Source organism: Mastigoproctus giganteus, chromosome 6 (genome assembly GCF_048544385.1).
Source record: "Mastigoproctus giganteus isolate SK-2022 chromosome 6, ASM4854438v1, whole genome shotgun sequence".
Classification (NCBI taxonomy): Eukaryota; Metazoa; Arthropoda; class Arachnida; order Uropygi; family Thelyphonidae; genus Mastigoproctus; species Mastigoproctus giganteus.
The window spans coordinates 218,659,816-218,682,738 of NC_143580.1; the positions used below are offsets into that span (position 1 = coordinate 218,659,816).

Genomic DNA, 22,923 nt, shown 5'->3' on the forward strand with positions numbered 1-22,923 from the left:
CAGCAAAGGAAATCAGTGCAAAAGTGACCATTTTACAAATGATACAATATGTTGCAGACAGCTGGCAAGAGATCGATTGCAAGACAATTAAAAACTGTTTTGCTCATGTTGGCTTTCAGCATTCAGACAGAGAATGCTGAAACAGCACCAATCGAAACTGAAACTGTGCTGTCAGTGCAGCAAGTTACAAATATGGAGTTGTTTTTCTGTGTCGACAAAAATCTGCAATGTTACGATGAAAATGATCTTAAGGACATTGTTGATCAAATTGAAGAAAAACACCCCAAGATATCTGAAGAGTCGCTAGTGATGAAGATGACATGCCTGAGCGAGTGAAACACAAATATGCAATGAAATATATTGGCAACTTACGACGCTATTTGATGCAGGAAGAAACGAAAACAGTCCCGTGTCTGCATTGGATCAATGCCATGATTTTGTTCATACGAAGTTAGCTGAGAGTGCATGGTGATCAACTTTGGATAAGTTCATAATTAAACATAACTGAACTTTTTTTTTTCATTAATTCTAAGTTTAGTATGTTCTTAATCAGTTCCATTGTAGTTTAATAAATGAGATTTTGCTTTGAACTTATTTTTTTTTTTTTTTTTTGCATTCCCTTAAGCTATGGATAATGCGACTTTTCCCCAGTGTGGTCCCATTATCCGGAATGCACTGTATCTGTTATATTAAGAATTTCAGAATGTTATTTCTCTTGAAAATTATGGCACATTGAATGGGCTCTCTTGAATATAGCGGACAGTAAACATTAATTTTTATAGTTTTAATTATTGAATTCGAATAAAAGACTGAAAATATTTCAAAATATTATAAAATATTATAAATTAGAAATAATTTATTATTTCTAAACTCAATTCTATTTCCAGGTATTAAAGACTATAAAAAGTTTACCATTTTTATATAATAGATATTTTAATTAAATTTATAAATATTTAATTGTATTTATATAAAGGTGGTATTATGTAAGACACCCTTTTATTCTTTAAAACTTTTGATTTTACTTGCGATTAAGGATATTTAAAGCTTCACTTACCAATGGTTCATTTGTTTTGTCTATTCTTACAATTTTTACACTCTCTTCTGTATATTGAGATGCTCGATCTAGAAGTTCTTCATCTGGAGTAACTGTGGGTAAAGCTTGTCTATCTGCAATGCTATCATGGCTATACATTAACCCTTCAAACTCAAACCTAGTTAGAATATCTAGCAGCTCAGCTGCATCCGGTTGACAGCAATCTTGAAGAAGGGTGATTACCTAAATATGTAAATTTCTTTTAAAATTTAACAAAATTCCAGTCAAACTTATTTTAAATTTGTTTTAAAAAAATGAGATTTTAACAAAAATTATTGAACATTAAATTTTTTTTAATTAAAAAAGTTATAAAAAAGTTTCTGAAGAATAATTTTTAGAGGCTATTTTAAAAACAATTTTAGCAAATGTAAAAAATAAGCAGCTGTAGAAAGATTTAAATATCAATAAAGGGGAAAAAAAAAAAAAAAAAAACTTACATCTTGTGTAATATCTTCAGCATCTGTACATAATGGAGAGGGAGGACAGTTAAAGCACCAAACTTCCTGGATTTTGTTGTGAACAGCCAGGAGCTTCTGAAAATCATTATTCCTGAGTAATGAATCTACTAATGAAAGGTTTTCAATCCTATCTTTGCTTTCAAGATGAGAACCTAGCCTTTGGAGAGACTGTAGTAATTCTGGAAAACCTGTGAAGAGATCACAGCACCTTAGCAAAGGTACTGCAATAACACAGTTTCAAATAACTGCTTATATTGCTTTTGTAGCCAGAAAGCACTGAGAATTATAAGGTAGAATGCACAAATACTATAGCATGATTAATCGATCACTTTAACGAAAGCCTTAAACTAATTACAAAAAATGAAAACATTATTTTAATGATTCAAAAAAATAAAATCTGCTTATTTAGACAACCAATATAAAACTTTATGCAATAGACGTCCAGCACAGGTCCATAATCCACTTTTAAGAACTAGTTAATGTGATATATACAAAAGATAAATAATTGTTGCTTTAAATAGAAATTTCAACTGGGTGGGCAAACATTTGGAAGAACCAACTGCTTAGCTGCTGCTTTCTATAGTCACGATCAAACAGGCAATGAGTGGTTAATCAATTTAAGTAATCTGGGCAATGTCCATGATTGTCACTGGGACAGAACCACTAATAATGTAAATAAAAACATTATTTTCCAGATGGCTGTCATTGCCACAAATGTTAAGGACTCTTCATTTTTATGTTTAACTGTTAAATAAAATGATTTCTTGTCATGATTATTACTATTATTTATATAAAATGGTTTCTTCACTTGCTTATTATTATTATTTAATCTTGTGTAATGTTGAATTTTCATGCACTTCACAGTTTTATAATTTTCAAAATGGAAGAGAGACAGATAGTTATTTTTATTTTTATGGTGTTTTTTCATTTATTTTTAACAGAATTAATAAATGTCTCGTTTTATTCTAAATAACGTGTGAAAAAAGCATAATGTTTCTAAATTTTGAATTTTCATTGAAAATTTTAAAAATTAATTTTGTAGGTATTACAATTTCATTTGTGTTATATATATATATATATATATATATGAAAACCTCAAACACAAAAGTGTATTAAAACTTAGTACTTAGTACTATGCATGGAATGAAGGTTGAGAAGATGGAAGAAGAAGATACTTGTTGACATTAGATTTGAACAGGAGAGACTGCTTCTACAGGGATGGGATACACTTAAATAGAAAGGGTGCAAGAATATTTGCTGATGCTATCAAGGCAGTGTTAGGTGGGTCGGAAAACTGCTAGCTTGGGGGGATTCACAGACTAAAAGGTTAAAAGTAGTAGCAGGCAAAGGTGAAGGTGATTCTTGCACAACTTCTGTTAGAATAAGTAGCGACCTGGAGCAACCTGGAGCACGTGAAACAGGTGGGTATATGGGATGTGTCAGGGTAACTAGGAATAGGTGCATGTGTGCTTGCATGTATACCAATGTTAGAAGTATAGTAAATAAATTTGATGAATTTGAAGTGTTGGTCAAGACATCAAAGGTGGATATTGTTGGGATATCAGAGACGTGGTGTCACACTGACATTAGGAATGCAGAATTGGAATTTGGGGAGTACAATGTGTACAGAAAGGATAGACAGGATAGGAAGGGAGGAGGTGTCATGCTGTTAATTAAGAAAAACATAAAATCAAAATAAGTGCATCCAGTTGATATAGATGAACAGTGCACTGTTGAGTCAGTTTGGTGTGACATAAGCACTGCGAAAGCAAAAATAAGAGTAGGAGTGTGTTATAGGCCTAATAACTTGAATGAGTACAATGAACAATTGTACAGAGAAATAGAGTGAGCTAGTAAATCAGAATGTCTTATAATATGGGATTTTAACTTCCCAGATATTGACTGGAACTTGTGGGTTGGTCAACTGACGATGTTACCAAAAATAAATTCTAAGTGGGAAGCATTCAAGGAATTAATCGTGGAAGCTACTAAAAGTTTCATACCTATTAAGAAATATTGTTCAAGGTTTAGGCCTAAATGGTTGTCAAATGAACTAATGAGACTCGTAACAGAGAAGAAAAATGCATGGGATGCATATAAATTATCAAGCGACTCAGAAGCCTATGGCAGATATAAGTTAATCTGTAATCAGGTCACAAAGGAGGTTCGGCAGGCGAAGGCAGATTACGAGAAATCCTTGGCAAAAGATGCTAAGAAAAACAGCAAGGATTTCTTTACTTATATAAACTCTAAAAGGAAGGGGATGATTATGATTGGTCCACTTGACATCGATGGTTCGACTGTTGATGATCCTGCTCAGATAGCAAACAAACTGAATGAGTATTTTGCATCTACATTCACACGTGAGGAATTATTAAAGTTTGAAAATGGCAGAAGGTTATCAAATTATAGCAGGGTGCTTAATGATCTTGTAATAACTGAGAGCAAAGTGGAAGAGAAATTGTTGAAGTTAAACGTAAGAAAAGCACCTGGGGTGGATGGGATCTATCCAGTTATATTAAAGGAGGCGGCAAGGCAACTAAGCAAACCCTTAGCCATAATTATGAGAGCATCCTTGGACTCAGGGGAGGTTCCCACGGACTGGAGATGTGCAAATGTATCCCCAATTCACAAAGGGGGATCGAAGGGTGACACGAGTAATTACAGACCAGTTAGTTTAACTTCTGTTCCGGGTAAAATAATGGAGTCGCTGGTTAAAGATGCATTGCAGGATCATCTAGACAAGACTGCAGCAATAATTCAGACACAGCATGGGTTTGTTAAGGGAAAGTCTTGTCTGACAAATTTGATTGGTTATTATGATGTGGTCACAAAGGAACTGGATGCAAAAAATAATTTTGATATCATATATTTGGATTTCAGGAAAGCTTTTGACACTGTTGCCCATGGAAGACTATTGTACAAATTGGAGCAGAATGGTATTAAGGGTAAGTTGCTACAATGGATAAAAGGATGGTTAAGTGCGAGAAGACAGAGGGTGGTAATCAATGGGTGCTGCTCTTCTTGGACTAATGTTATTAGTGGAGTCCCACAGGGTTCGGTGTTAGGTCCACTGTTGTTTTGTATATTTATCAATGATATTGATGAAGGTATATCAGGCTTAATGTCGAAGTTTGCAGATGATACAAAGGTTGGCAGGGTTGTTAATAACAGTAATGGCAGTCTGCTACTGCAACAGGATCTAGATAATTTGGGCAGATGGGCTAAGAAGTGGCAACTGAAGTTTAACCTTGACAAATGCAAAGTACTGCATATGGGTAGAAATAACCCCAGAGAAACGTACCAACTGTGTGGTACTACACTTAAGGTGGTAGAAAATGAAAAAGACCTGGGAGTAATTGTGCAGTCAGATATGAAGTTCTCTGAGCAATGCAGACAGGCTGCCAGGGCAGGTCATGGGGTTTTGTCAATGATATATAGGAATTTTGCTAGCAGGGAAAAGGAGGTGATTATCCCTCTGTATAAGGCAATGGTCAGGCCACGCCTTGAGTACTGCGTACAGGTCTGGAGACCTCATTTTAGGAAGGATGTAGATTTACTTGAGCGGGTACAGAGAAGGGCAACAAGATTGGTGAGGGGAATGAAGGGATCCTCTTACCAAGAGAGGCTTAACTTCTGCAAATTGCAGTGGCTGGAGACTAGGCACCTACGCGGTGATCTGATTGAGGTATATAAGGCCTTGAATGGATTGAGCACGCTGAATTCTGATGGGATCCTTCCACTTGTTCAGATTACGAACTTAAGCGGGCATAAATTCAAATTAAGAAAAGACAGATGTAGAATAGATGTGCGGAAATTTGCCTTTAGCCAGCGGGTGGTTAATTGCTGGAACAAACTTCCATCTGTCGTTGTGGAAGTTGATAGGTTGAATAAATTTAAGGAGGAACTGGACAGGCATTTGGAGGGAATGGTGTGATTTTTTTTTTTGGCTGATGCTGCATAAGCTCATACATTTGCTTTCTTGCATCACATGCCACTACTACTACTACTCACACACTAGTAAGACTTTTGTGGATTTACTGGATGATTGTTTTCTGCAGCAGCATGTTCGAGAGGCAACCAGAGAGAGTAATACTCTTGATCTGGTTATCAGCAGTGATCATTCGTGTATTAAGAATTTGCAGATAAAGGAACCACTAGGTGGCAGTGATCACAGTGTACTGTTGTGGGATTTATTTAAAGATATAATTACCATCAGGGGTAAAGGAAAGGGTTTTTGCTTCTGTAAAGGTGAGTACAGTGGTCTCAGACAGTTTATAAATTTTGTACAGTGGGATCAACTGACGATGTTACCAACAGTAAATTCTAAGTGGGAAGCATTCGAGGAATTAATCGTGGAAGCTACTAAATGTTTCATACCTATTAAGAAATATTGTTCAAGGTTTAGGCCTAAGTGGTTATCAAATGAACTAATGAAACTCGTGACAGAGCAGAAAAATGCATGGGATGCATATAAATTATCAAGCGACTCAGAAGCCTATGGCAGATATAAGATAGTCTGTAATCAGGTCACAAAGGAGGTTAGGCAGGCAAAGGCAGATTATGAGAAATCTTTGGCAAAGGATGCTAAGGAAAACAGCAAGGATTTCTTTACTTATATAAACTCTAAAAGGAAGGGGATGAATCTGATTGGTCCACTTGATATTGATGGTTCGAATGTTGATGATCCTGCTCAGATAGCACACAAACTGGCACCTCTGTAGCCAGGTGGGCAGGAGCAGCAGTGAGTAGCACCTGCTTCTTGATTAGACCGGGGGTTCGAGCCCGTGACCACCAAATACGGAGGATGCGGAAAGGTCAGGGAATGACCACCGCATATCCCCAGAGCAATATGGCCTTAGTTGCTAATGCTCCTAAAAACCAAATAACAAACAAAACAAACAGCAAACAAACTAAATGAGTATTTTGCACCTACATTCACACGTGAGGAGTTATTAAGGTTTGAAAATGGCAGAAGGTTATCAAATTGTAGCAGGGTGCTTAATGATTTTTAATAACTGAGAGCAAAGTGGAGGAGAAATTGTTGAAGTTAAACATAAGAAAGGCACCTGCGGTGGATGAGATCTATCCAGTTATATTAAAGAAGGTGGCAAAGCAACTAAGCAAACCCTTAGCCATAAGTATGAGAGCATCCTTGGATTCAGGGGAGGTCCCTATGGACTGGAGATGGTGGGGGGGGGAATTCGTCAATCTCTGAAGCCTGCAGTATAGCTGACAGATAATCTTATCTGCTGGTAAATACCGCTATGTGTATTAACAATAACTAAAGGATTAGGCTGATGAAAGCAAAAGGTTTTAACTATAAGGTATATTCAAACAGATACCTGTTGGGAACGTGGCATTTGAAAATTTTGCCTTATATTTTGTATGTGTTACCAAAATCATACAAAATATAACCATGGGGGGGGGGGGGGGGGTAGTTGTTGGTGCATCGGCTTCTGTGGCCATAATGCACCTCCCAAGGTTTTTGGAGTACTTTGATCCAAGCCCGAGGCGGGAGTCGAACCTGCAACCTTTGGGTTGCCAGACAGGCACTTTACCCACCCGGCTAGCCCGGTCGGCGGGAGGTTAAACTACAGCATTGCTTAATCACATGATTTTCGCAAAAGCAGTGATCAGCTCTGTGGCTTGTGGGAGGATATGGAGTATCAGGTGGTACACTATATCCTCCCACAGGTGATACACTACATCCAATTTTCTCTAAACGATGACACAGTAGTTTTAGTTTTCATTTTGGTTTACTAGAGTTACGAACAGAACTTGGAATGAACCATATTTTATTAACGAGTGTTCAGTTTTGTAAAATTTTCTATTTCAATCCTTGGTTCCAAGAGGCTGATTGTCTATTTGGCAACTAACAAACCTCAAGCAAATGACTGTCTAAATTTATTGGAATTAAATGGAGTGTTAAAAACACCCTTCATGCAGCAACCATAATTCTTCCCCAACCCCAGCAGCTATCCAGAAGGGTGGGAGAGAGGGATAAATTATGAGTAACATATCAGCATCACTAGCATTTTATAACTTCAGTCACTACACCTGTCATGAAAATTGGAAATTAAGGAAAGTTTGTTTGTTGTTGTTTTTTATTTGGTTTTTAGGAGCATTAGCAACTAAGGCCATATTGCTCCGGGAATATGTGGTGGTCATTCCCTGACCTTTCCGCATCCTCCGTATTTGGTGGTCATGGGCTCGAACCCCGGTCTAATCAAGAAGCATGTGCTACGCACTGCTGCTCCTGCCCACCTGGCTACAGAGGTGCCCAATTAAGGAAAGAGTGTATAATATAAGGTGAGAGGGAAAATATATACAGCAAGAAGTAAGAAATTTCAAATAATTTAATGAAATGAAAATAGTTTATCCCATTATCCCATAATTATTAAAAACGAAAAAAAAAAAAAATAAAATAAAAATAAATAAACACTTATTCTTTATAGCTAAAACAAAAATGGAGCCTAACTGTTGCTATGCAAGCATGCTCCTTTTAGGGAAGTGACTGACTTATTGTTAAAGAATAAGCTGTTTCATTCCAAAAATTCAAATTTTTTAGGAATTTAGAAGAAAATGTTTTAGACAAAATTACGAGTATTTTGCTTTTTGCCATCTTTTAGCAAAATGATAGCCAATTTTATTTTTTTAATCAATACTCCTACAATTATCAACCCATTTCAACTAAATTTGGTTGACCTTAAGAAGGACCAGGTGTTGTTTGCATTACATATACCATTATTGAATTTTTATTACCATCCATCTTTAAAAAAAAAGGCATTTTTATTTTTGGAATCAACATATCTCTCACAGTTATCAACTTATTAAATTTAGTACAACAGTAGATTTTGGTCACTGCTGCCATCCACAATAGCCACCATTCTGAGAAATAAAATAGTAGTCATTTATAGTTTTGAAAATTACCTGATGATTTTAACTAAGTGTAGTATAATGATAAAGTACTACAGGAAAAGTGGTTACAGGATTACCACTACTTTCCCTATCTTTACACAAAATGACTTTTTTTTTTTTTTTTTTACAGAAATCAAAATGTCTTCTACGGTTCTAATTATCACTTTATTTAATAACAATTAATAACCATTATTAAATAACAAATAAATTAATATTAAGATTCTAATTACATTGATTTTAAATCTTCAGCCACTAAACGAGATGTCACAAAAATATTAAAAACAAACCCAAATTAAAAAAAACATAAAATAATGTATGTAATTTTATGTAAGTTATTTACAAGACCCAGATGAAGTAGAGGTCACCCGGCTAGTTTCAAATAAAAACAAAAGGGAGATGAATATGCAAGCCTATAGCACAACAGATATCATAATGAAAAATGTGAAAAACACTGTATACTACATACTATTTATAGTGTGAATTTAACTTGGAATGGTATTTTGTCTTTCCTGAACTGAATAAGTGCATTTATAAAGACACTATTTGTCTAATTCTATAGCTGCTTGGGAGGTGATTCTTCTAAACATGGATTGTTTCAAATATTAAAAAACAAATTGACCTAACACAAGATATTACATGGTAAGATTTGAAGTGCTACTTTGTAATGTTGACTCATATCTTTCATTTGGTAATACAGCCTAATATCCCTACCCCTGAGATAGGGATTTAGGCCTTATAGTGAATGATGATTTAATTTGATAATAAATACTTTTTAAAAGCTAACTGTATTCAAAAGATATTTTAGAATATGTGTTATAAAATGTTAACAGTTAGTGCTATGACTGCACATTTAGTATATTTCAAAAACACATACGCAAATTATAATGGTCAAAATAAGGTTCCAGTTTAACTTAAGTTTTTTTTATTTATATTTTCCGTTTATTTCAATTCATTCAATTTTTCTGTCAAAAGAATCAAAAAATAGTTGGGGGGGGGGGATAGGTCTGAATTTGATCGTGTAAATCTGTAAGGAAAAAATGCACACAAAACTCCTTTATCCAATACACTACTGGTTTAACAGTTCTTGTTGTGGTTATAAATATCCTGATTTTCAATCAGTAACTGATTTGCACAAAATGGATCCATTACTTAATTTCATATTATTAAGAACTTTTGCAGTTGCAAAAATCAAGGCCAATATTTTAAGCAAACACATTCAAGGACAGTTTTTAAAATGCATAATAGACTGCCAGTCTTGAAGGAAGTTTACACAACTATTTTAATTGTACCAAGTTTTACATATTGCTATTCTGATGTGGAAGTACAGTATTTGAAGTTTACTATTTGTAATGGAGAAAAAAAAAAAAAAACTTGGGAAATTAGTATTAGTATTAGTAATGGCCGCATGGTGCAAGAAAGCCTATGGCTTATGCTGCACCAGCCAAAAAAAAATCCAAACACAACAATGATAAAAACAAAAAAAAAATAAATAAATAAAATAAATAACTAAATAATAATAATTAAAAATAAATAAAATAAAATATAAATAAAAAGGAAATTAAACCTATCATCCTATGCCTTCCCTTACCCGAAAGTACTATCCAGATGACCTTTGAATTTCCCCAAGCTGTCGGCCTCTACCACCCATGAAGGCAACTTATTCCAGTAATTTATAACTCGCTGGCTAAAATAAAACTTCCTGCAGTCCAATCTAAACATTTCCCCCCGTAACTTGAATTTATGTCCCCTAGTTCTAGCATCATTTATAATCTTGAAAATTTTGTCCTCATTCATTTTACTGATGCCTCTCAGAGCCTTAAACACCTCAATCAAATCTCCTCTAAGGTGTCTAGTTTCCAAACTCTGCAACCCACATATTCGAAGTCTTTCTTTATAAGGACGCCCTTTTGCCGATCTCACCAGGCGAGTTACCCTTCTTTGCACCCTTTCAAGAAGCTTGATGTCTTTCTTTAGGTGCGGTCTCCATACTTGAACACAGTATTCCAAGTGTGGTCTAACATAAGCCTTATATAATGGGATTATCACGTCCCTATCTCTACTTGCAAAAGTTCGATAGATCATCGATAGGACACCATGGGCCTTCCTTGCAACCTGTTTACAATGCTCAGAGAATTTCATGTCTGACCGTATCGTAACACCCAAGTCCCTTTCCTCCAGTACTGGGTTTAGTTGAACTCCACCAAGTGAATAAGTTTTTTTGGGATTACTGTTTCCCAGGTGTAATACCTTACACTTTGTTGGATTAAAGCACAGCTGCCATTTTTCTGACCATTCTTGAAGTCTATCTAGGTCTCTCTGAAGAAGCTCAGCTTGACAGTGATCATTAACTACTCTACCAATTTTAACATCATCTGCAAATTTAGACATCACGCCCTCTATCCCTTCATCAATGTCGTTTATGAAAATTAAAAACAACAGTGGTCCTAATACTGATCCTTGGGGAACCCCACTTCTTACATCAACCCAATCTGAGGAATAGCCATTTATCACAACCCTCTGCCTCCTGCTCTGAAGCCATCTAAGGATTTTCCCAGTGATTCCAACCTGTTCCAGCTTATAAAGCAACCGCTCATGTGGGACTGAGTCAAAAGCTTTGCTGAAATCTAAATAAACAATGTCGAAATTATTCCCTAAATCCAGCTCGTGAGTGACCCTTTCGAAATAGCGAACCAGATTTGTTAAACATGATTTTCCCTTTACAAAACCATGCTGAGTATCCTTGAGAATTTCAATTCGATCCAAATGATCCTGAATTCCACCCTTGATCATTGCCTCCATGATTTTCCCTACTACTGAAGTCAGACTGACAGGTTGATAATTTCCAACTTCACTTTCAGAGCCACCCTTATGTATGGGAGATACATTTGCACTTTTCCAATCCAAGGGAATCTCCCCAGAGTCTAGTGATGCTCGCATAATTAGCCTCAATGGTTCAATGCACTCGCTTGCCGCCACTCTTAAGATTATAGGGTATATTCCATCAAATCCAGGAGCCTTACTGGTCTGTAGGCTCGAAAGTTTTTTCATTAAATAATCTTGCGAAATTTCAATATCATTAATTACATATTTTTTAACTTCGCTCCCACAATTTCCCATTGCCACAAAAGGCAATGGGAAATTGTGGGAGCGAATTTTCATTTGTAAATATCGATGCAAAATAACTGTTGAGTTCATCTGCAACGGCAGCTGGGGAAGAATAATAAAACAAGCCTTTCATTTCTCTAATTATTTATATTATATATAAATTCCACAATAGGTTCTTTTAATGACTGCATAAATTTTCTTGTAGTAGCAACCAGTTACAATTAAATCTAACAGCAAGAAAAATTGTTGTAGACAATTATGCATTATTAATAATGCATAATTGTCTACAATAGGTTACTTTTCTGGTGTTTGTAAATTATTTTGGTAACGTTTTGTTATTTTTGTATATATTTAAGTATTTAAAATAATACAGTAATGCTATGAAGTTATGATTCATTTGGACAGACATTAAGCCTTTATTACTTCCCATTTGTAGTTCTATCATTCTTTTGTGTTTTTCTTATATACATAAATAGGATTATTTATGAACTTGCTGATGCATATTTGTATTATGCATCAGAAAATAAAATAAAAATCAAATTAAATCACTAACCAACAATCTTTTCTAATTCTGCATGTTCGTGTTCAGATGTAACTGTATCAGCAACTAGTTTCCCAGGAGGAACTTTCTGGCCAGGAGGCAATGATCCGGAGTCCCCTTCTTCTAATTCAAAGGCAGTATTAATCACTCCTTTCTGTGAGATAGGAGGAGGTTCGCTTTCCAAAGCCTGTAATTTTTTTGAGCCACGTATAGATGTACGAAGGAACTCTTCTTCTTCTGCTAGTCTTTTTTCTTCTTCTTTCCTTTTCCTAATGTCTTCCTGTAAAGCAAGCCATGATTAAAATGAAGAAAATTTAAGAGATACTCAAAATATGTAAATGCTACACTTTAATATAAATCAGCATATTTTTTTTTTAGAACAACATGTAACCTACTGGTACAATTTGACTGAAGGGATTTAATATGCCTCTGAAGTCCTATCTGTCAATAACATATGAATATATGTCAAAGGAAGAAAAGAGAGAAATATCATTTCAAGTTATAAATAGCTACATTTATAGTTTAAAAAAATTATTTGCTATAAGAATTTATGTTATATGTTTCATAGTATTGTACATTATTCATTAAAGTGTTGATGTGCATGAAATGACAAAATCCTTATTTCTGCACAGTCTTCAAACTAAGTTAGCTACAAAATGCAGTTACTTCATATTGTGAAGCAAATATAAGTTGCCTTAGCCTTGATTGTTTTTTTTTTTTGTCAAGGAAATGAGGAATCAGTATGTTGTGTCTCTTAATTACATATATTCTGTGGTTAGTAGTCTGTTTTATGGGATGAAACCTATGCACAGTATTTTAAAAAAATCCATGCAAGTTTTTCCGATCTAGATCAGACGTGAAAATAGCCAACATACTAAATGCAAGGGTGCTATAGTCTTGCACTACAAATAAAAAGCATTGCATCATTGGAAAAAGTATATTGTTTTGATTATTATTTGTGTGTGTCCCAGGCAGTTCTTTCACAGCTTATTGTCCCTTGACCAGTGGATGACTATTAATGAAAGGACAATAAGCTGTGATATGAGATGTATAAAAAACGTGTCTCGTAAATGAAGGAAAGGGGGAGTGGATGACTATTAATGAAAGGACAATAAGCTGTGATATGAGATGTATAAAAAATGTCTCGTAAATGAAGAAGGAAAGGGGGAGTACAGAATTGTTGGGGATTTTGGATATTTCGAAAAAGTTCACCAAAACTAGAATTTTGAGAAAAACTGCCTAAATCAAATCATACAAATTCATAATAACAATAATATTTATTTTGATTTCTATTAATGCAGAAAAATCCCTTATCACATAACAAATGTTCTGCTGAAAGTCTGATTCAATGTGAAGCATCTAGACTCTATTCAGTTAAGTAACCAAGAAAACTACTGTATTTATCCAGGGAAAAATGTGTAGTAACCAGTTCTTGAAATAGGATAGGTGGGTAGACGTCCATCCCACTACTTTCCAGGAAGTCTCAAACTGCCTCACTGTCTTGAAATCTCTCTGCAGCTTTTATAAATATCCAAGTTTAATTTGATAAAAAAAGAAAGAAAGAAAGGAGAGCAGCCTATATAGAATGGAGGCTATATATGTACCTGTGGCCTACTATTTCATTAAACCTCACATTATTTTCAAATTAAAGAAATTTTGTTTTGAATTCAGTTTTTCTTTAAGTGGCATGGTGAACAGGTAAATGGGAATTACAATTTAGGAAGCTTTTCCTGCATAGGTTAAAATCTGCTTTATTTCTCAAAAGACAATAGCTGAACAGATTAGAAAATCTGAACATTTTGTGATACAGGAACATATCATGAAATGCTGAATGTACCAATCTGTTTATCTATTCTCAACTAGGAATAGATAAACAGATGTTGGCTATAGTGACTCTAACATTTATTTATTTATTTATTTTATATTAAACTAGAACATTTTATACAATTCAAAGGGCCAATTGCTAGTTCATGGACCTAGAGGTTTGTTTTGCTATCCTCAAATTGGAACAACTGACTAGAAGGTGGGACGTTGGTCAGTAGCATTTACTGCTTATCATAAATAATACTCTCTGTAGCTAAACTAAATAGTAGGATAGATCAATCACTCTTATAATTCATCTACTGATTGAATAATGTTGACAACATATTTGTGCCACAGCATAGGCCTAAACTTACAAAATGCAGAAGTTCTCATCTATAGTACAGTGCAATGATTAAGTGTGCGACCCAGGAACATTTAGACAGATGTGGCTTTCTGAATAACACACAACATGGTTTTGTTAAGAGCAAAAGTTACTTATGAGTTGGATGTAGGGAATAATTTTGACATAGTTTATTTGGATTTTAGTAAGACATTTGACTCAGTCCCTCATAAAAGGTTACTGTATAAGCTGGAACATGTTGAGATTACTGGAAAAATTCTAAGATGGATTGCTGGGGCTGCAGGGCAGAAGGTTGTGATTAATGAATATTCTTCAGATTGGTGTAAAGTCAGAAGTGGGGTCTCCCAAAGATCAGTTCTTGGACCACTGTTTCTGATTTTCATAAATGACATTGACAATAGGATAGAAAGCTTGATGTCAAAATTTGAAGATGACGTAAAGATTGGTAGAGTAGTTAATGATCAGTACCAAGCAGAACTACTTCAGGATGACTTGAACAGGCTGCAAGAATGGTCAGATAAATTATAAACTTGATGGGATTTAATGAATTTAAGGAAGAAAGGGATCTGGAAGTTATAATACAGGCAGATATGAAGTTCTCTGAGCAGTGTAAACAGGCAGCCAGGAAAGCCGATCGTGTCCTATCAATTATTTCTTGAACAATATCCTGTAGAGATAGAGGTCATAATCCCACTGTGTAAAGGCAATTATAAGACCACATTTGGAATACTGTGCCCAAGTATGGAGACCTCATCTGAAAAAAGTTAGGCAGCTTCTTGAAAGTGTCCAAAGATGGGAAACATCGACAAAAGGGCAATCACATGAGGAAAAATTTACTCTGTATATGTGGGCTGCAGAGCTTGGAACCAGACACCTCAGAGGCAATCCGACTGAGGTTTATAAGGCTCTGAGAGGAGTTAGTAAAATGAACAAAGGTGGAATTTTACTATGAGGTTTAGACTAGATTGTGGGAAGTTTTCTTTTGGCCAGCAAATCACTGATTGCTGGAAGAGGTTGCCTTCACAGGTAGTTGAGGCTGACAGTTTGAATAAATTCAAAGGTCAACTGGATAGTTACCTATATGAGGAGGGAAGCAAATAATTTGTATTTCCTTAGCTACTCATTATTCTTTTTGTTTTCTCCAGCCAATGCAGCAAAAGCCTGTGCCTTCCTTGCACTACTATGGCGATTACAATACCATGAGACCACAGTAAGAAATGCAAGTCTGGAAAGCATTTCTTTTGATTTGTTAACAAACAATTTGCAGTTAGAACTGCAATTGTGTCTGATCAGTATATACATAAAAATTCAATTATATTATTGTTGACCCAGATTTAAAAAGAAAATCTGAAAGATTGACTTTGCTTACCCAGAAAAGCAACAATTAGCAATTAAGGATACATTATTTTTTCTGTCTTTTAATTTGGCACAAGTCATATTATTTAAATTACAATATGATAAACATAATACACTACATTATTTTTTCATAATTTAGATTAATTTAATAAAGTTAACAATTAAACCATTATTGTTAAATTATTAAGTTTGTCTAAATCATGAAAAAAAAAATAAATAAAATAAATAAATAAATAACAGTGCAGTGTAGTGTATTATTTATAATATTGTTTATCCCAGAGTTCACCATTATGCCCTAAAACTCCTACATTTTAAACTGAAATAGAACTGGAATTTATGCCATGATAAAATAATATAATAAAATAAAAAATATGATATAATAAAAAACGTCACGAATATAATCAATTAAAAAGATATTTATGTATCAGGTTTTAAGATTCAACCAGACAGACAGTAAAAATTGGACTATCCAGGTAAAAATAAAAAAATAAAAAATGGTATCACTCTAACTACACAACTTTGGGACATACATCACCAAATCACTTTTGTCTTTTTACTCAGACTCAGGGCAGTATAATGGAGGAGTTGCATTATTTTGCATAAATCTGTATCTTTCAATGCCTTAATGTTCCTTATTTTACATTTTTGTAAACCAGATAAAACATAACTAGAATAGTCTTTGGCACTCATCCTAAGGATTTCCCTCCATCAATAATTCCTGGAGCACCCTAAGAACTGGTGTACTATTACCTGAGCAGTCAATGTGCCAAAATTTCCAAGATCAAAGAACACAGTCATACAAAACAATGATACGTGATGAAGAATAGATCATGTGGTCTTCAACATGGACTAGAATGTCACATAAACTGTTGCACCATGACCAAAATTAGTCCTGTCCACCATGTCCAAAACCTCTAAAATAACTAGCTGCAATGTAAATTTGAAAGTCTTGAATTGTTGTATTTTGTTTTATGGTGAATGAGCCATTCTTAATTGTGAACAATTCATTCACAATACTGGTAATTTTTAGGAGTCTTAATGCCCTGCTAATAATATTAATTTTAATGAACATGCTTATAAGAAAAAGCATGGTTTGTCTTATACATTTAAATTGCTAAAGTCACATAAAAGTTAAAATACACAGTGCAGCAAAAAAGCAATGAGACTGAATTTAAAAAATATGACTAACATGGGTATTAATCCAAGAGAGAACGTTAGAGGAAGCATAAACATTGGCAGTCCTGCTAACTCAAACCAGTTGGCCTTAAGTTGCTTTGTTGTACAGATGTTCTTTGTGCATCGCATCTAATAACACTGTCAGAATCCAAAGAATGGAACAATAGATCAACATCAAGTTTTGTGTAAAGCTATGGAAAAGTCCAACTGAAATGCAAGAAGTGTTATGAATAGCTTATGGAGATGAGGATCTGTCACAAATACAAACATTTTGATAATTTAAGCATTTTAAAGAGAGCAAAGAGAATGTAGTAGATAATCCTCAAACTGGATAATTGAAAACAACCTGCAACCCCAAAGTGGTGGACTAATGTGCAATTTACTAGAAAATGACTGCTAATTAAGACTGATAATGTTAGTGAATTAAATGTGAATAAGCTGATTTCCTAAACAGCATCATTACAGGTGGATAAGAGCTGCTTACAGTATGATTCTGAGACTAAAAAATAAGGTGCAAAATGGCAATCATAAAGCATACCAAGATCAAAAAAGACTATTTCCAGAAGTTGCTTATCAAAATCATGCTGATAGCATTCTTCGATCACAAATAATCCATAACGAATTCATTCCAGGAGGAAAGACTGCTTAGAGCAATTACTACTTAAGAGGTTCTAAAACATTTGTTGACAAAGATCAAGTGCATGAGGCCCAATGAACAGTTTGGTTGGCAGCTGTTGAATGACAATGCACATTCTCACACAGTGATAAATGTGCAGAGGTTACTGGTTCATGAGCAGGTTGTAGTGCTCAACCACCCTCTTGACTTGGCTCCAGCAGACTTTTTTTTGTTTCCAAAGTTTAAATTGAGATTGTAAGGATACCAAGTTGATTATGAAATTCAGAAGAATGTAAAAACAGAAGTTTTAAGTATTTCCAAAGCTTGTATGAACTGTAATAAGTGCATTCGGTCCATTGCAGACTATTTTGAGGGGCATAAGTAAGAAAATATTTTCATTTTATCCATATTTTGCCTTATCTAAATTCAGTCTCTCAAATTCTATACTTCATCTACTTCTTCCAAATATCTATCTAATCCCTTTTTAAATCTACATAAGATCTCTGCCTCTACAAGGTGATGCTAATTTTTCTAATAATTGATTACTTTTTAACTAAAGGCAATTTCCTTACATCCAGTCTACTATTATCTTTTTTAATTTGAATTTATGTCCCCTTGTAATGATGGAATTATAATTACTCATCCTAAAATGAGTAAATATAATTCCATCATTAAGTTTTCTCAATGTTTTTATGGCCTCAACCATATTCCCATGCACATGTTTAGTTTTAAAAGTGTGTGCAGTGTCTGCCTGACAGAGTATTTCTGCATCTGCAACTAGTCTTGTTGCTCTCCTTTGTATCCTTTTAAGCAAGTAAGTAAATTTCCTGGAATGAGATCTTCAGACCTGTATTCTAGTCTGACCAATGATTTGTACAGCAAGATAATTACCTCTTTACTTCTAATATCAAAAGTTCTGTATATTACTGACAGTAACCACTGTGCTGATCTGGCAGCCTTAGTGTATACTGTTGAGAGAACATTGGATCAGAGTGTATTACACCAGAGGTATTTTCAATAAGACTGAGTATGCTACCCAAACTGATAATTTAACTTGGGATTGTTATGACCCCAGATGTAGAAACTAATGTTAAAGCTTAACTGTAAATTATGTAATTTTTCTATATTTAGAAAAGTTTGTTGCAACATCATTTTTTCCTGGTTGGGTAGGTTTCTTAGGGATTAAGAAATTCAATAAAAACTAAACTAGCATTATTTCATGTAATCTAACCTGTTTTTGTAAAAAAATAACCATAATTTACCATTGTATTGAATCATACTTATTGCCATATACTTTACTATGGGACACTACAGAATGGTCATTGAACAATGTTAAGAAACCTGTTTAACTTAATACCATCAGCAAATTTTTACATGAAACTTGAACAATTTCATTAATGAAAATAAAAAAATGATGACAGAACTGAGAAACGACACTCATAATGCTGATCCCACTTGGACCACTGTTCATTTAAATAAATATCCATTTATTATAAATGGAAAATACATAGGGTCTCCAATCTTATAACTGCTCTTGTCTTCTATTAATTAACCCCAATGCCACACTTCTCCAACTTATGCATAGGGTATTCATGCAGGAGAGAGAGATTTACTCCAACTTCTGAAATTTCACCCAGTATAAGGGCACTTCCATTATTACACACAGAGATTTAGCAGCTACCTTAATCACTTCTTTTGATATAAATAGATAAATGGCATCAGCTCCTTATGCTTTCTTAACTTTTAAACCAGATTATTTCTCCTCCAGAGGGTTTTTACTTATCACAAACTTATTTGATTATGAATAACTGTAGTTAAATTAAGTCTTTTCCCATCGAAAAGTACAATCTTGAATGAATATAGCTGTATAAACTTGTTCAACTCATCAACCATCTGCTTGGCAGACTTCTATACTGATCCTGATATTCTGCTATAGGACAATACAAGTCCTTTCACGACACATGCAAAGACCTTTTTACCATCTTTCGTGGACCTCTTTGCCAAATATTTTCATAATACTCCTTAGCCTATCTCATTCCCTGAGTAACTTGATTACAAACTACTTTATACATTCCAAATTGGACAGGATTTCTTGATAATCTATATAGATTATCAGGAAATCCTGTCCAGTTTGGAATGTCAAGTTATTAGGAAATAATCTTTGGATGTAAATATTTGGAAAGAGAAAAGGAAGACAGAGGGGGAAACTTATGGACAAGGACCACTGATGGACAGAGAGCACCCAACAACCATAATAGTATAATGTATTGATAAAAGTTGTTGAGAAGAGAAAAAAAAAAAAAATTGGTGAAAATAAAATGGAAAGATGAGAGGAGGTAATATAGTTACAGGTTGAAAAAGTAAAAAGCATAATAATAAAAGATAAAAAATAATACATTTTAAATGCAAGATAGAGATATATATAAGTATACTGTTGCACATTGAACAATACGTGCTTTGATCAACACATGCTTCTTATGACTATTCCTGCCATGTGCTGCTTGCAACTCTGGGCTCATTTTTGTTAATAGTTCTTTGTTTTAATTTAATTCTTTAGCTGTCTATATATTTTTTTCTTTTGCTCCTCTGTCCCGTCAACTGTAAATTACATGCCTGCTTTATATATTCTCCCTTATACCCATCATCGTTTTACTTATTAGCATTAGCATTAGTAGAGGCATACGATGCAAGAAAGCAAGCTTATTCAGCATCAGCCCAAAAAAAAAAAAAAAACCCTCTCCCATTTCACCCCTCCGTTCGTTCGAAATACCTGTCCAGTTGAGCTTTAAATTTGTTTAGGCTATCAACTTCAACAACAAGTGATGGAAGTCGGTTCCACCAACCAACCACCCGCTGGCCAAAGGCAAATTTCCGCACATCTATCCGACATCCGTCCTTCCTCAATTTGAATTTATGCCCTCTGAGGTGATTATTCTGAGAAAGATGAAGAATCCCATTGGCATTGAGCATGCTCAAACCATTCAAGGCCTTATACACCTCTATCAGATCACCTCGCCGGTGCCTAGTCTCCAGACTCTGTAATTTGCAAAACTTAAGCCTTTCTTCGTAAGAGCAACCCTTTGTTCCATTTACTAATCTTGTTGCCCTTCTCTGTACCCGTTCCAGCAGCTCTACATCCTTCTTGAAATGAGGCCTCCAGACCTGTATACAGTACTCAAGATGTGGCCTAACCATTGCCTTATACAAGGGAATAATCACCTCCTTATCCCTGCTAGAAAAATTCCTGTATATCATTGACAAGACACCATGAGCTACTCTTGCAGCTCGTCTGCACTGCTCAGAGAACTTCATATCTCCCTGCACAATTACCCCCAGGTCCTTTTCATTCTCCACCACTGTCAGTGTGGTACCGCAGAGTTGATACGTTGCTCTGGGGTTACTGTTTCCCATATGCAGTACTTTACATTTGTCAATGTTAAACTTCATTTGCCACCTCTCAGCCCATCTGTTCAACCTTTCCAGATCCTGTTGCAGCAGCATAGCGTCAGTAGTGTCCTTGACGACCCTGCCAACCTTTGTATCATCTGCAAACTTGGACATTAAACTTGATATCCCATCATCAATATCATTCATAAACACCGAAAACAACAACGGACCCAACACTGAACCTTGAGGAACTCCACTAATAACATTAGTCCACGTTGAGCAGTGTCCATTGATTACCACTCTCTGTCTTCTGCCACTCAACCATCCCCTTATCCATAGCAGCAATTTGCCTCCAATGCCACACTGCTCCAATTTGTGCAGCAGTCTTCCATGTGCAACAGTATCAAAAGCCTTTCTAAGATCCAAATATATAATATCAAAGTTATTCCCTGCATCCAGTTCTTTTGTGACTACATCATAGTATCCAATCAAATTGGTCAGGCAAGACCTGCCCTTAACAAAACCATGCTGCGTCTGAGCTATAACTGAATTCTTGTCTAGATGATCCTGCAGTGCTTCTTTAACCAGTGCCTCCATTAATTTACCTGGAACAGAAGTTAAACTAACAGGTCTATAATTACTTGTGTCAGCCTTTGATCCTCCTTTGTGAATTGGGGTTACATTTGCACATCTCCAGTCTATGGGTACCTCCCCTGAGTCCAAAGAAGCTCTCATAATTATGGCTAGGGGTTTGCATACTTCCTTTGCTGCCTCCTTTAATATAACTGGATAGATCCCATCCACCCCAGGTGCCTTTTTTATGTTTATCCTCAACAATCTCTCCTCCACTTTCCTCTCAGTTATTACAAAATCATCCAGCTCACTGCCAATGTTTACTTTACCTACATCATTCTCCTTCCTGAATAACTCCTCATGCGTGAATGTAGATGCAAAATACTCGTTTAGATTGTTAGCCACCTGAGCAGGATCCTCAACTGTTGAACCATCAATATCCAGTGGACCAATCTGATTCATCCCTTTCCTTCTCGAGTTCAAGTATGTAAAGAACTCTTTTCTGTTTTTCTTTGCATCCTTTGCCAAGGATTTTTCGTAGTCTGCCTTTGCCTGCCTAATCTCCTTTGTGACTTGGTTACAGACCAACTTATATCTATCATAGGCTTCCATGTCACCCATTAATTTATATGTATCCCATGCATTTTTCTTCTCTGCCACATGTCTCATTAGTTCATCTGACAACCATTTAGGCCTAAACCTTGAACAATATTTCTTAGTTGGTATGTAAAGCCTGGTAGCCTCCAAGATTAGTTCCTTGAATGCTTCCCATTTTGAGTTTGCTGTTGGTAACATCATCAGTTGGTCCCACTGTATAGAATTTAAATACTGTCTCAGACCATCATAGTCGCCTTTACGAAAACAAAAACCCTTCCCTTTACCTCTGATGGTAGTTACCTCCTTGAGTAAATCCCACTTCAACACACTGTGATCACTGCCACCTAGTGGTTCATTTATCTGCAGGTTCTTAATGCATGAAGAGTCACTACTGATAATCAGATCAAGAGTATTGCTCCCTCTTGTTGCCTCACGAACATGCTGGTGTAGAAAACAATCATCCAATAAATCCACAAAAGCCTTGCTAGTGTGCGAGTGACCAACCCACAAATTCCAGTCAATATCTGGGAAATTAAAAACCCCTATTATAAGACTCTCTGATTTACTGGCCCACTCTATTTCCCTGTACAATATCTTATTATACTCATCAGAGTCATTAGGCCTATAGCACACTCCTACTCTCAATTTTGATTTCCCTATGCTTATGTCACACCAAACTGATTCGGCACTGCCCTGTCCATCGATGTCGACTGGCTTCACTTCCTTGGACTTTATGTGTTTCTTAATTAATAGCATAACCCCTCCTCCCCTCCTGTCCTGTCTATCCTTTCTATACACATTGTATTCCCCAAATTCCAGTTCCGCATTACTTATATCTGTGTGACACCACGTCTCTGATATCCCAACAATATCTGCCTTTGATGTTTTGAGCAATACCTCAAATTCATCAAATTTATTTACCAAACTCCTAGCATT

At 35.3% G+C, this 22,923-nt stretch overlaps 1 protein-coding gene across 5 annotated transcripts in view; it reads right to left on the reverse strand.

Moving 5' to 3' along the window:
* Positions 1 to 22,923, reverse strand: part of LOC150084991 (protein PALS1-like) — a 262,078-nt gene that overhangs the window by 43,566 nt on the left and 195,589 nt on the right. For 3 of the 5 annotated variants that reach the window (XM_090375693.1, XM_090375691.1, XM_090375695.1), the window contains 3 exons: positions 12,131 to 12,398; positions 1,531 to 1,772; positions 1,055 to 1,276 (listed from right to left, as the gene is read on the reverse strand). In XM_090375693.1, the coding sequence (XP_090231819.1) occupies positions 1,055 to 1,276; positions 1,531 to 1,772; positions 12,131 to 12,398 (732 nt within the window). The remainder of the gene's footprint in view (positions 1 to 1,054; positions 1,277 to 1,530; positions 1,773 to 12,130; positions 12,399 to 22,923) is intronic. The other 2 variants (XM_090375692.1, XM_090375696.1) reach the window with 1 other exon arrangement.